A 15,604-nucleotide genomic window follows, 5' to 3' on the forward strand; every position below is an offset into this window, starting at 1 on the left:
TTTCTAAAGGAGGTCAACTTTGATTTCATTTGTATATGCTAACTTAGAAGGTTCTTTCTGGCCATGATTTAGATGTGTTCTTTGTATTTTTTAAAAAATTGCCACAAAAATTCTGTGGGGTCTTTTTGGATAGTCTCGATATTCCTCTAAGAAGGAAAAAGAGCATGATGTTTAATTTGCAGGGTATAAATTCAAATTTCTTGCTGATATTTAAAATGATGTGACTTTGGGCAAATTATTCTTTCTGTGTCTCAGTTTTCTCAGATTTATACTGTAGATGATATCATTAACTACCTCGGGGTGTGATTCTGAGGATTAGCCAAATTAATAATTGGGATGCTTATGGAGATACTATTTAGAATTGTAACTGGCAGTAAGTACTTGTAAATGTTAGTTACATAACAAAAATGTCAACAAATTACATACATGTATGCTTGGGAATATTTTCTTCTTTCAAGGGGAGCCCATTAAGTAAGGCTGGGGCTCTGAAAGTTGCAGAGGTTGCCAACTGATGGTGTCTATATTTTTTAGGTTACTTTAATCTCTGATCATTTCATTTTGCTGCTGAGTCCTACTAAGTGATTATTTTATAGTCTCACTGCTGAAGCTCCTTAACCTCAAAAACACTGTAACACTGGAGAGGAGTGCATTGATGTCGCATGAACACGTACTTTCCTAACATGCACAGTTGTACATTTCTGACTTGCCTTCATTCTCTTCCCCAGATTTGGCTCACTGCTAAACATCAAGGCCTGAAAAGTGGTACATTTTTTTGGCCAGGATCAGATGTGGCAATTAATGGAATTCTCCCAGACATCTATAAAATGTATAATAGGTATGTATAGGTGTACTTTTTTCAGAACAGCTAATCTGTTTTAAATCTCAGCTTCTCCTTTTTATCAAGTCCCAAGTTCCAGCATTTCTGTGATGTGTTGGCTGAAAAATGAGAACAGTCAGAAAAAGAACTCTACCTTTTAGATGGAGGGTAAATAAGTTTTGGGTAGTTGGATGGACGGTAAAAGTAGACAAAGTTTTTTTCTCGAAGTTTTGTAGAAAGCGCTGGTAACATGTTGGAATTTGCATTCAGAATCTTTGGGCAGGAATAAAAAATGAAGTTGTGGGGACTGACTCCAACTTTTATTTAAGAGTCACGAGTGAGTGAGCTGTCCATGAGGTACCCTTTGTAGAATGTATTGACACATGGGTTATTCACCTGGTAACAATCACTGTTCTCAGATACAGGAATAATATCCTCAAGTAGATATAAGAAGCAAATTTTTATTTTTATTTATTTGAGAGAGAGAATGTGTGAGTGGGGCGAGGTGCAAAGGGAGAGGGAGAGAGAGAATCTCAAGTAGACTCCTCACCGAGTGGGGAGCCCAACACAGGGCTTGATCTCACGACCTTGAGATCACAACCTGAGCCAAAATCAAGAGTCACATGATTAACAGGCTGCCCCACCTAGGCGCCCCAAGAAGCAAATTTTTAAACCCAGTTACAGGTTTCATATGTGTAAAGCTTAACCTTTGTTCTTTTATTGGGGAAACAAATTTGAGTTTTCAAATTAAACTTTTGCATTGTTTTAAACACAATTAATGCATGGGATTGTTTGAGTCTTTCACTGCTATTTTGGGTAAGAAAAACACTGATATTTTAAACTCGGATAATTGTCACAAATTGTTTCATTTTGCTTATTCTTAATTTTAGTTCAATACCATTTGAAGAAAGGATTTTAGCTGTTCTTAAGTGGTTGCAGCTTCCTAAAGATGAAAGGTATGTAAAGGCCTAATTTCTATGGTAAATACTCATTCATTTTATAGAAATTACACAATATTTTAAAATGAGCTGCAAGAAACTTGGCAATTGGCTCTGGCCTTTTATATCCAAATGAACTCTTTTTATGGAACATTTTGAAGAATTCCAAACCTGTAAATTATTTCTCAGCAAGTTTAGAAATGTTACCCCAGTGTTGTAGACTTTTTAATCACTATCGATTATTAAATTATTCTTTCCATTCTGTTTTACAATGTGTTTATAAAATATTACATTTTGATGCTGTTTGATTTAGACCACACTTTTACACTCTGTATTTAGAAGAACCAGATTCTTCAGGTCATTTGTATGGACCAGTCAGCAGTGAAGTAAGTACCTTTTTATCAGTGATTACTTCTAACTAAACCTTGCTTTAAAGCAGGTTTCTAGACCACTCTCTAAGATTCCAGGATTTGGAATGAGTAGTAAGCACAGTTTTACTAAACCAAAGGATGCGCTTTCGTAAAAATAACAGTAGGGAGAATTTGTCTTGTCTGTACTTTCCACGGTGCTAAATCGAACTGATGGTAAATTCTATATTCTCAATTCCAAAGCCTTTATCCACTCCATTTCTCCCTACATTGACCTAAAAACTAAGGGCTCTTTGGAAATGTTGCAAATGGGTAAGACTCCAGTTTTCTATGTAAATATAGGAGAATTAGCACAAGAAGCCTCCCATGACCTTTCCACCCTAGGAGATATATCTCTGATCTCTGAGCTCAGGCTCACAACAGAGCTCGGGCATCAAAAAATAGGAAATTTTGTCAGAATTATAGAGAATTTGAAATAACTCTGGTTTTATTGAGCAGTTACTAGTAAGCTAGAGATGGGGAAACAGCTCACGGACTAAGGCTGTCAGTGTAAGGTCTTACTTGACCTGACACTCTTTCAGGAACTTAGCTCACTCCTGGCTATGTTTGTAATCGGTATAGTGCTTTAAAAGATCAAATACTGCTTTCAGTTTTTGTGTGGCCATATAATTTTTGTATCTTGGAGCAGAGGAAGCATTAGAACAGAAAACAATTTGAGCTTCTTTCTTTGTACCTCTAAGCTGACTTCCCTTATGATGTCTGTTTAATCTGTGACCCTAGATCTGAAAAGAAACAAGAAGTAAGGATCTGTGAATATTGTTGGTCATGACGAAAGGAGAATCAGTATAGCCAGCATCCCTAATCTCAGAATCTTTGTTATATTTTTCCCCATGTGACTCCAAGAGATAAAAGACTAGGAATAGCTAGAATTTCACCTTCAAGCTGGATAGTTTGTGAGCCTCAAAGACTCTTTAGCACAGAGTCTAGACCAGAGCCTATCCTAAGGTGTCTGTTGTGAGCTCCAGTTTGAGAGTGCTTCTTGCTCTAAATGCTTGCTTCAGCAACAGCAGAACGAGGGGAGAACATAGGCTCATTTTTTCACTTGAATTTAAAACACCTGCCTAAACCATCTTCTCCTGGTTTCCCTTACCCTGGGTTTACTCCAGATTTGCCCCTCTTAGAGCATAGGTTCCTCTTAGGCGCCATCTTGTCAGCTAAAAGCGAGCAGAGAGAGAGGGAAGTTAACCCTCAGTCTAGGTCTGTATTTACTCTTTGATTTTTTTCAATCAAAATCCATCTGCAGCAGCTCTAATGTAGTTAGTGATTCCATGTGCCCTTGCTTGGCTTCTGTCCTTCAGCTAAGCACAAGTGCTCCTTAGAGGGGCAGGAAGGAGGACACATGGTGGACAACGCAACCATGCCATCATTGGTGAAAGAGAAAAGCTTCTTGTCAGTGTTGTGTTGGTTTGACAGTTGGCCAGATGCTAGGGTAATTTTTATTCGTTCACTAAATTCCCCGACACTTAAGACTCCTGTCCAGGTCAGTTTGGCTACAAGGAAGTCTAAGGCTCATTTGGTAATTATTAGATTATCAGATCATATGAATTGTAAAGTCAGTGCTTTTCTAATTTCACTGAAGATTTGCCAAAGTACTACTTTGCTGATTCATCTGCATTCAAGATTGAGCCCATTGCTTTTCATATCATATTCACCAACTTGTAACCTCTGTTAAATTCTAATATTACTGCCACATTGAAACCCACTTTAATACTTAAAAATTCCAATTCGAATTACTTGGGTAGCTTTGAGTGAATGAAAGACCATATTGAGGGACTTTGTTTCATATTACAGTGAAATTCATTGACCATAGAGATAAGACTGATTTGATACATAACAGAAAGCACATGTAGAATTGCAAAGAATTTTCCTCAGGTGGTTTTGCAAGGAGAGCTGAAAAGAGAAATGTCAAAAGCAAGTTGCTAAAACCATTTGCTCTTTTGTGTCCTTGTGATATATCATATCACATGCAGTTTGTAAGGAAATACATGCAGTTTGTAAGGAAATAATGGGTTGTATTCCTAGTTCTAATCTTAAAAATCAAATACAAGAACTCTAAAAAGCATTTCATGAATAATTTTAACATTTTTAACAGTTTAGACAATCAGATCAGCTGGTGTCATTCCCAGTACTTATAATTGAGCACATATGTATGGGATTTGGACCCTTCTTTTATTAATGGGCATTGTTTTACCTGCCCTGTCTTAGCCTAATGTCAATCAGTTCATCATAGTAGTTGCATCCACTGAACTTTCCTTGTATTCACAGAGATAGCTTTGTATAGAAATAGCCATTAGTATGGAATCCATCACATGAAATCACTTCCCTTTCATAGGTCATCAGAGCATTGCAGAGGGTTGACAACATGGTTGGCATGCTGATGGATGGTCTAAAGGAGCTGAACTTGCATCGATGCCTGAATCTTATCCTTATTTCAGATCATGGTAATCTGACTCTGCATCATTTACCCTTCAGGTTAAATGGTGCTCCCAAAAAAGTTTCCTTGCTTGGTTATTGTTTCATTATTTCTTCTGATTGTTATAGTTAATTTTTTTAATGTAGTTTCTTGTGGAAAGTTTTTAGGAAAAAATTATATTAAACATAAAGTACAAATAAAATACAGAATTCACAGAAACCTAAGAGCCTATCAGTGACAATGTACCCATCTCCTGATTTGGGGAAGGTTTATACCAGGAATTTTAAATAGTTACTTACTTTGACCTTTAGAACATGTTTGTGTAACAGCCTTGGGAGTACAGAAGCAATGAGTGCATAAGAAAATAGAAAACAAGTTCTTTTTGTTTGTTTTTCTTGTTGTTATTGTTTGCTTCAGAAATAATTACTAAAAGCTATTTCTAGAAATGGTTGTAAGAAGTTCTGTTCCAAAGAAGCTACAGTTCTGGAATGAGACTGAGAATTTTATGCTACCATTCGTATTCTAGGTGATCTGGGGAAAATGAGTAGGCTTTTATATTCAGTCTGAAACTGTGATATTCCTCCTCACATAAAGATACTGTAATAAATATATAAGAAGAAATATTAAACTAATTGTGGATGAAGGAAGGGAAAAAGTTGGTTTTCTTTGGAAGTGAAGGGGTATAAATAGTTGAAATTTTGTGTCTTACCTATTAGATGCTTAACTAACGTGCGCACTGAGCACATAGTTATTGAATTAAATTCTGGAGGTGAAAGAGATTCTCTTCTATACGTTAAATTCCTTATTAAAGTTGCAACATGTTTGGGAATTTTTTTCTCCCAGGCATGGAACAAGGCAGTTGCAAGAAATATGTATATCTGAATAAATATTTGGGAGATGTTAAAGATATTAAAATTATATATGGACCTGCAGCTCGATTGAGACCCTCTGATGTCCCAGATAAGTACTTTTCATGTAAGTATATATGATGCTAATTTTGAATATGATTACATCCAGAATACATTCCTCTAACTTATTCTATCTCTACACTAAAGTGCATCAATTAGAGTTAATTTCCTTTTCATGCTTAATTTTCCAATGCAGATCTTCTGCACCCAAAGGGATTTTATAAAAGGCACTGGGTGTGAGGACACAGGTCTAACCACTTATCTCTGTTATTGATTGCTAAGCATATTATTTGATGAGCTTAGTACAATTTTATGTTGTAGTGTGTGTTTTACTTGTGTTAGATTCGAGATTACTTGTACTAAAAAAAAACCCCGAAAAGTTCAGCTATATGTATTCAAGTTTAATTAATGACATTCCATTAAAATAGCTTAGAGCTGTTATAGGATAATATTCTATTATGAGGAGGAATGTTGGCAATTCTGTAGTTCTTAAAATTCTATAAACAACTGGTTTCTGTCCTCAGAAATGACTTTCCTTGACCATTCCAAAACACAGTAAGAGTGTGTTTTGTAAACAGAGAAGAAGAAATTTCACATTCTGTCTTGACTACATGTGGAACCCCAACTGCCAAGAAATTTTTTAAAATATTAATTCTTTTGGGGCGCCTGGGTGGCTCAGTCATTAAGCGTCTGCCTTCGGCTCAAGTCATGATCCCAGGGTCCTGGGATCCAGCCCTGCATCAGGCTCCCTGCTCAGTGGGAAGCCTGCTTCTCCCTCTCCCACTCCCCCGCTTGTGTTCCTGTTCTCGCTAACTCTCTCTCTCTGTCAAATAAATAAATAAAATCTTTAAAAAAAAATAAATAAAATATTAATTCTTTTGCAAATGAAGTCCATTTCCTAATTGTTTGCACCTCCGTTATGGCCTCCTTTTTGATTGCCATCTTTGGTAACTGTCAGATACCTACAGCAAGTCTTGTTTATCTTTTTGTTATAGTTAACTTTGAAATAGAGAAAAAAGCTTGTCCGACTTTTATCGGAATTGGTTAGGTTTGGGCACTGCTGTGCTGTACGTTTCCATAGATACTTTTGAATATTCATGAGGAGACACAGATTTCACTGCAGGAAAATGTTTATGCAAATATTAAACAGTATGTTAACATAGTGACACTCAGCAAAGACTCTGTATATGCTTGGCAAGTTTTAATTAGTATTTTTTTTTTTTAATTTATGAAAGTAGTATACAATTGTTACAAAGCCTGTTATAAAAACTGTACAGGTCGGGGCAGTGAGATAAGCTTTGACCACACCCTTATCTCATTAGGTCTCTGTTTTCCAAATTAATTTATCAATATACATACATAAGATATATATATAATACATGTTCTTTTATCTGAATAATTTCCTCAAACTTATGTGAAGTATAGCTAGAAGAATCTTTGGAAAGCTGGACATTTATTGATTTGTAGCATAGAATACACTACATCTGTGGTCTTGCTATACAAATTCAGTTTCAAAACTAGTCTGCTTGCACTCTCTTCTAAGATGCCCCATGTCCTTCTTACTTGGAAGTTCTGGAATTATCAAATATCAAAATATGTAAAGTAAAAAGTAACAGTTTCCCTAAACCTCCCTAATTCACAACTCATTTCCTCTCTCTAGAGATAAGCATTGCTAGGCTTGGACAATGTGTTCCCAGATATCTGGTATGCGTATATAAGACATGTTTGTTTTTTAATTTTATACCATGAAATCGTACTAGATCTAGATGCATGGACAGATAGGATGGTCAGATGGATGGACGCATATGGATGCACAGATGGATGGATAGATATTCTGTAACTTGCCTTTTCATTTAACAATATGACACAATTTCACAGGCATGGGGTGGTTCCTAACGGTCTCTCTCATTCCTGCCAATGACTAATACATAATGATTTAAATAGGCTTTTTGAAACCTCTTTTGATATTTAAATATAGAGTTTGATTCTGACATTCAGCATTTTTGTTTTATTTTTAATTGTAGCATACCATCAACAATTAATTCTTATCTTTGTCCCCCCTCAGTTGATTATGAAGACCTTGCCAGAAATCTTTCTGTGAGTCTCTTTATGTTTTCATTATCTAGTTATTGTTAGTTTTGTTTAATATATATTTAGAAAAGAGATTCAGTATCTGTTCTTGGGATTTTAGCATTAGAATTTTTGAGTATGTGGGCCAGCATTTAAATGCCCTATTGTTTTTAAAGATCTTTAAGGACATGTCCCAGTAAACTAGCATTGAAAGTTTTTAAGGGGCTACCTGGATGGTTCAGTGGGTTAAACGTCTGCCTTCAGCTCAGGTCATGATCTTGGGGTCCCGAGATTGAGCCTTTGTCAGTCTCCCTGCTCACCTGGGAGTCTGCTCCTTCCTTTCCCCCTGCCCCACTCATCCCTCTCTCTCAAATAAATAAATAAATAAATCTTTTAGAAAAAGTTTTTAAGGATTCATTTATTGTCATTGTTTAATTTTTATGACAGTAAAGAAATAATTGGAAAAAAAACAGAAGGAAAAAAATTTATAGCTATATCACCATAGGTACTGTTAGCATTATTATATATTTCCTACCAGTCTTTTTTATGCCCTTTTAAAAAATAAGTTTTTGTCTTGGTGGTGAGTTATCTATAGTACATTTTTTTACTTGATATGTTTTAAGTATTAAAGAAAATTCTTGATATTGTAGTTATAAGTGTTTGAAAAGAATATCAGTAGTAACTCATAAAATCGAGTTACATGGTCTAAGAATTTGGGGGTTTTTATGCAGCAATTCTGATTTCCTGTTAAAAATATGAGTATTGAATTGTGGGAAATGGTCAACTGGGCATTATATAAGTAGTAAGAACTTAGTTATTTTTGCATCTGTGACTTATTGAGCAGGCTGGTAAAACTTTTTATCAGAAAAATTCATACAGAATTAAGCAATTTCAAGAGAAGTTTACACCTAAGAAAATAATGGAAATAAGAGTATTTCTTTACCTTCTATAATTTCAGTGCCGGGAACCAAACCAGCACTTCAAACCTTACCTGAAACATTTCTTACCCAAGCGTTTGCACTTTGCCAAAAGTGACAGGATTGAGCCCTTGACATTCTATTTGGACCCTCAGTGGCAACTTGCATTGTAAGTTCTGATGGTTTCCAGGTAAACTTAGCCTGATATGTTAGTGATTCAAGGTAACCACTGGGTCCTTTCCAACAATGTTGTTATATGAAAACTATACAAATATGATTCTCTTCAGTCTATCCCGGGGTTTCTCAACCTTGGCTTGTTGACCTTTTGGGTCAGATAATTCTTTGTTGTGGGGAGCTGTCCTGTGCATTGCACGATGTTTGAAAGCATCCCCAGCTTCTACCCATTAGATGAAAAAGCATACTTTCCACAGTTGTGCCAACCAAAAATGTCTCCAGATATTGCCAGAAATTCCCTGGGGAGGACCATCCACCCCCAGCTAGGAACCGCTGCTCTGCTCACATCCGTATTGATTATTTCTTATGTTCTACATTAGTCTTATCACTTAGCCATTGTATCTCTTCTGCACATTACGGCTATATTAATAATACCTTTAAATCCAGCAAGTAACTGGTAAAAGCTCTTTATAATAACAAGCAATTACTTTCTTCTTAGAGTAGTTTTTTTCACCTCAGTTTTTTGGAGTGTTAGAAAATTATTCGGATGGTTAATATTGTTAATATCTCAAAACATGATAATTAACTCTTTTGATGGTTGCCAGGAAGCCAAGGATGATAAAGCAAAACCTAAGCAGTGAACAAGGATTGAGTGAACATTTCACTGTCTCTCCTTTCACTAGAGAGCTGTGCTTTTAGTGTTTGGAAGAAAAACATGAAGGAAGGGATGGTCCTTACCCTCATATGAATAATATACTAATATTTCACGAACATCTACTGTATTCCAAAGATTTCTTTAGACTAAGCCATTTAATTTGTACAAACAACCCAACATGAGGAAATTGAAACCAGGAGAAGATAACTAACTTGCCAAAGTCACAGCTAGTAAATAGCATAGTCAGGGTTCAAAACTAGTTATGTGTCAATGCTAGTGGCTTTTCCCCTCCAGCCACACTGCTTATAGAGTTGATTTATCTACAGAATAAAAGATAAAGGTGGCCCTTAATGCTTTCCAAGCCTGGTGGTTTTGTTTACCTTTTTTTGGTTTGTTTAACAAAATAGTTACTTATTCTTTATGGACAGAAATAATGTCACGATTATAAATTTGGCGGTATGAATAGACTTTACATCATTAATTCATATTATGTCAAAATTAGGAATCCTTCAGAAAGGAAACATTGTGGAAGTGGATTCCATGGTTCTGACAATTTGTTTTCAAATATGCAAGTAAGTAAACTTGTTATACTTAGAAAAATAGTTTATATCTGAAGAAAACTGTATAGAGTTATAGACTTTGAAACGTGGAGGGTGATTGTATGTCTTGAATGAGAATTAATGAAGCTTATAATTTTGTATAGCTATATTACTTTGGGCATTACATTAATAGAATTTTGTTAAAATTTTATGTGCATGTTTCATGAACATGTGACTTACCTCATACTAAATTTCTAGTAGTTACTTTGCATATATTTGTGCTGCATTAAGAATATTGCCCCATGGTAAATGAAAACTAGTGATTTAATAGGGGAAAAGATATCATACTTTTGTTTTAAATGAAGATGATGCCTTACATTCACTTAGCAATTTAAAATTTCAGAATATACTCACAACAGTGATTTAATTTGATGCCTACAGCACTGTGTGAGGTGGGCAGGGTGACATTTATATCCCATTTCACAGATGAGCAATGATTTCATCACCCATTCTGTTCTGTCAAGTCAGGAATTGCAGTAAAGCTGAGAGAAATATCCCACATGTCTTTAGATTAAATGTGCAACACAGGTTAAAACAGTAGCCCACCAAGTCCATGGACACAGTATTTTTCCCATCATCTTAACCAGTTTATATATGTACAGCATGGATAATGTAAAATAATTTTGTCACCAGCTACGTACATAGCTGAAATGAATTGACACGCTCTTATTTTTCTGGCCCATCTAGGCCCTCTTTATTGGCTACGGACCTGGATTCAAGCACAGCCTTGAGGTTGACTCCTTTGAAAATATCGAAGTCTATAATTTAATGTGTGGTAAGTGGAACAGGCTTCTTTCATTTCTTCTGAAAACAGAGCTGGAATGGGATTATCGAAAGTAGGTCACATGGTGGGCACCTTTGTAGAGATGATGGTGAGGGGAGACAGACCTTCTTCTTCCTGACCCAGAGTCACTGAAAAAAGTATGGGGATCGTGCCATTTGAGGACTTAGTTTCTTCCACTCGGCTGCACACAGGTAAAGTGGAGCACGCAGACGAGGGAGATCTGTACTTTGCCAGTGCATAGCAGCTTGCCAGGCCTTGGGCTTAATTATATGACAATTGAAACAGGTCTGGGGTGGAAGCCTAAGAAAGAGTTTGGAGTCTGTGAAGGGTGCACAAGACAGGCGGAACCTCTGGTAGCAATGAGTTGAATGGATGACAATGTCAAGGTGTAGAAACTGAGGAGGACCCATTAGATGTATTCCTCATTTACTCTGTACTGTCTTAATTAGTACTTTTATGGTTGGATACTGTGTTTTAAATATTACTTCCTTTTTCTGACAATGATCCTGGGTGTTTGCAAACCTTAAATATGTCGTCAGTGTAATTCTTTTAGTGGGAGCCTATATACTTAAATGAATTCATATGTCCTAAAGCACTGAAAACAGTGCCTGGCATATCCTGAGTGCTTTACTATAGAAGCGTTTGCTGTTGTTATTACCAAGAGCATGAGTCAGACTCAGACAAAGCTGGTTTTGAATCCTGGGTCTTACTCCGTTACTAGCTTTGAGGCCTTGAGCAAAGCACTATGAGTAATCATCTACCAAATATTGGCAATAGCTTATTAAATTGTTTTAAGGATTAAGTAAGAAAAATACATTAGCACAATGATTGGCATATAATGAGCATGCTGTGGAGGTTACTATAGTCATACACATTAAAATTCAGAAGTTTCCATAGAGAAGTATAGCATACATATCAGTAATTCCATTAAGGATATCATAGTTATAAATGCTCTAAAATTCAAGAGCGTTTCATAGTTTCACTTTAGGTAGAGAGTAAAGAACTCTTATATAGATAAGGTTTAAAAAAAAATAAAAGTCATAGGATAAGTCTGCTGTTTATCTGCTTTTGAAACCTCTAAGTAACCATTTACCATTCTCGGAATTATGCAGATTTACTGAATTTGACACCTGCTCCTAATAACGGAACTCATGGAAGTCTTAACCACCTTCTAAAGAACCCTGTTTACACCCCAAAGAATCCCAAAGAAGTCCACCCCGTGGTACAGTGCCTCTTCACAAGAACCCCCAGACGTAACCTTGACTGCTCGTGCCATCCCTCAGTAAGTACTGACCAAAGTGTAGCCCAGTTGGATCTTACAGCACCCTCTGTGTAGCTCATGCTATAGAAACACTTCATGATCAAATTAAAATCTGTGAGTGGGCATAAATATCTATTTATGTTTAATTCTGATGGAACACATGCCACCCTTTTATTGTTTATTTTTCCTCTTCCTAGTTTTTGCATTTTCACCTCTGTCTTTATCCCTTGGTGCTGTGACTTGACTTGGGTGCAGGTTGGGAGAAGTCCAGCTGAGTCCTGGAGGATCCTGAATCATGGAATCTGTGCTGTTATCCTAGCAGTGAGGTCTTGATTATCAACCAAACACAGTATTCTTTCTCTAAAATATCTCTCAATTAATTTTAAATTTAGAGGGAAAATCACATTTTTGGGGGGTATAAAATGGAATATGGCACTGTTTCTTTTTTACTCCCATCTTAACATATAGTTGTAAGAAGATGAAAATATGTGACAAGTGAACAAAACTGATAGTGTCCTTAAAGATCTGGGGAGCAGTTGATTTTATGCTTTCCATTTTGTTTTAGGCTGATAGAAAGACTATAAGAGTAGTGATAAAAATTATAATGCAGCGATTCTTTTCATTCATAGTGTTGTGCTTGGGTAATAGTTTTGTCTTTTTGCAGATGTCATCCGAACTTTTATCCTCTTTGTCAAAAAAATAAGTTTGACTTGTACAAGATGGCTTTATCTTTGTTCCATGATGGAATAATTAGGCTGTAGAAGTTGTTTGTTACGAGATTAAAACATGTCTCAAGACAAAAATAAAACAAAACCAAACCTCATGTCTCTCATTGCTTAAAATCGTATTACTATCTTTTTAGGTCTTGCCAGTTGTGGATTTTGAGATACAGTTGAATTTGACTGTGGCAGAAGGTAAGGCATGTTTACCCTTGAGCTTGGAATGTGGAAGCAGGCTTTTTCTCAACTGTGTGAACCACAGAACATTGGTTTGGGGCATTAGTTGAGAACAACCAATAACCTAAAAGTAGTGGTGGAGGACCGTCACCTGAGGAAACGTGGAGATGTCTTTGCTTGACGGTCTAGACTATTCGACATAAGGAAAGAAGGGATATTTACAGCACATTGTATATTTAGTGGAAGCTGAATTACTTTTTATGAACATAGTGGAGGTGGTTTGAGATTTTGAAGATTTTTAAAGGTTTATAAGAGATCTTCAGATGTCCATTATAAACACCTGTTAAATTTGTCTCACCTGCTTCTTAGTTCATTATAAGAGAATATAAATTAGCTTATTTATCTAAAGTTATTTCTTCGTAACTTTTGAGTGAAGATTAAGTAGGCTTAATATTCAGACAACTGCTAACATTTGTCAGTTGTGACTGGGATGTTTAGCATCCCTTTGATACGGTCTCTCATATACTTCGATATATTCTCTGAAACACTTTGATATAGTCTCTGATCCTTAAGTTACTTGGCTCAGTTTTTTCCTTCTGGAATAAAAAGGTGAATTCTGCATAATTCCCAAGTTGAATTTGTCTATATAAAATCTCTGTAAATGTGGGGCACCTGGGGTGGCTCAGTCAGTTAAGCATCCAACTCTTTGATTTCAGCTCAGGTCATGATCTCAGGGTCCTGAGATCGAGCCCCACATCGAGCTCCACACTGGGTGTGGATCTGCTTGGGATTCTCTTTCTCCTTCTCCCTCTGCTCCTCCCACTGTTCACATGCACTCTCACTCTCTCCCTCTCTCTCAAAAATAAAATAAAATCAAAATAAAATCTCTAAATGTTTAGAGAAATCTTTGATGACCCTGTGATGACAGAGTGTTGTGGTGAAGGATGACACTTCTGGAATTGATCTGTGTTTGAATATGAGTGTAGGAACTATATGTCCATGGAAAAAGTATTCACTCTCTGTAAACTACTGTTTTCTCTTTTGTACAATGGGCGTATGACCTTAATTCATAGGGCTATGTAAGAATTAAATTAGATGATGTATACAAAGGACTCTACAAAGCACTTGACACTTGGAAGAAGTACAATTAATGGTCTATACTATTACTTTTTCATTCAGCTCAGTCTCATAAGTTTAGTTGTGAATTTTTGCTTTCCAAGCATCCATATCATCCAGAAACCTCTGTCTGGAGTTTTCCCTGAAGAAAAATCATTAAAATAATGTTTAAAGAATTTTAGCAATATTCTTTAAGTCCTAATGCTGAAATTTCTAGCAATCTCACATAGTGTCCTCTTGTGATATCTTGCTATTACATTGATCTTTCAGAATCTTCATAGGCAAAAACTATAGTGAACCTCTTTTGTTAATTGCTTATGGTTCTGCTCTTTGTAATTAGCTTTTTTTTTTACAGTTAAAAATAACTTTTCAATAGGGTTAAGTAGAGAAAGAATTGGATGAATATATCATTATATATTGTCATAGAATTCACAGTAAGTATGTTTGAATGGTGGTTTCATTTTTCCCCTACAACCCAAGAGAAGGTTATTAAGCGCAGCACTTTACCTTATGGAAGACCCAGAGTTCTCCAGACGAACACCTCGGTCTGTCTTCTCTACCAGCACCAGTTTGTGAGTGGTTATAGCCATGACTTCCTGATGCCCCTTTGGACCTCTTACACCGTCCACAGAAATGCAAGTATTGGTTGCCTCTTTAGCTATGTGTAATTATTTCAGATTATCATTAAGCAAAACATCGAAAGCAGAGTTAGTTTGGGTCAATTAATCTTGGCTCTAGCATCAGTTCCTGAATTAGAAGATCACTGAACTCTGAGTCAGAAGATTAGGTTCTGGTTCTGGCTCTGCCACGAACTAGCCATGTGACTTTGAGACTCAGAGCGGATTTCTTCTTGTGTGAAATGAGGGATGTGCAGGCACTCAAAGTTTCTCCCTTGCTTTTTGTTTGTATTAATATTTTAAGATTCTGATTTATAATTTTATGGAATCAATTTTGCAGTCAGGTGCAGTGATTCTTCTCTAAATACATAGATGTGTGAGCACAAGGATTTTCCTCAGCGGCGTTCACCTGAGGGGGTCCTCACTGATGGGGAAGGCCATGAAAGCTCAGTAACCTCCCTGCATATACCACTTACAGGAAGACCCCCAAACCAGACCAGAGAGAATCCGGGGATCTGTCCACCTCCCAAAACACAGGAAGGCCTTGAGAAGAGTTGGGGGGGGGGCAGGCAGAATAAGACCACCATTCCCCCTCACCTCTGCCCCCGGCTGCCCTGGTAGAAAGAGTAACAGAAGCGAGGCCTTGAAAGAGAGAATGGGGAAGGGGAGGAGATTTAGATTTTAATCAAATTGAAGTTTTTAAACTAGACCAACCAGATTTTCAGGAACTGAATGCCTGGCAAGCTACAGGATGCCCTTAAGGGGTGAAAAGGGGATTTGAGAGAGCTTAATTGAGTGTAGCAGCTGGATTTAAAAAATAAAACTATTGTTAATACTCACTGAGAAAGCGAAATAAGAAGATAGGGATATGTGCGGGTATATATGTAATTTCTCTATTACAAATATATATATTATGTACCACACATAGTCACATAATTCCATAAAGTTTCTACCATAAATTTGATTGTTCTAATTTTGAAGACTATCTTCCAACAGTGTAAACACATTTTT

The 15,604-nt window shown here is 36.5% G+C and overlaps 1 protein-coding gene across 2 annotated transcripts in view; it reads left to right on the top strand.

Annotated features, from left to right (window-relative positions):
• ENPP1 (ectonucleotide pyrophosphatase/phosphodiesterase 1) overlaps window positions 1-15,604 on the top strand; it is a 71,131-nt gene that overhangs the window by 43,517 nt on the left and 12,010 nt on the right. For both annotated transcript variants that reach the window (XM_081829019.1, XM_081829020.1), the window contains exons 9-20: window positions 726-835; window positions 1,708-1,773; window positions 2,069-2,141; window positions 4,516-4,624; window positions 5,440-5,571; window positions 7,570-7,601; window positions 8,533-8,660; window positions 9,823-9,892; window positions 10,607-10,694; window positions 11,816-11,985; window positions 12,827-12,878; window positions 14,457-14,611. In XM_081829019.1, the coding sequence (XP_081685145.1) occupies window positions 726-835; window positions 1,708-1,773; window positions 2,069-2,141; window positions 4,516-4,624; window positions 5,440-5,571; window positions 7,570-7,601; window positions 8,533-8,660; window positions 9,823-9,892; window positions 10,607-10,694; window positions 11,816-11,985; window positions 12,827-12,878; window positions 14,457-14,611 (1,185 nt within the window). The remainder of the gene's footprint in view (window positions 1-725; window positions 836-1,707; window positions 1,774-2,068; window positions 2,142-4,515; window positions 4,625-5,439; window positions 5,572-7,569; window positions 7,602-8,532; window positions 8,661-9,822; window positions 9,893-10,606; window positions 10,695-11,815; window positions 11,986-12,826; window positions 12,879-14,456; window positions 14,612-15,604) is intronic.

This window comes from Leptonychotes weddellii, chromosome 8 (assembly GCF_054177405.1).
Source record: "Leptonychotes weddellii isolate Sample4059 chromosome 8, ASM5417740v2, whole genome shotgun sequence".
NCBI classification, from domain to species: domain Eukaryota; kingdom Metazoa; phylum Chordata; class Mammalia; order Carnivora; family Phocidae; genus Leptonychotes; species Leptonychotes weddellii.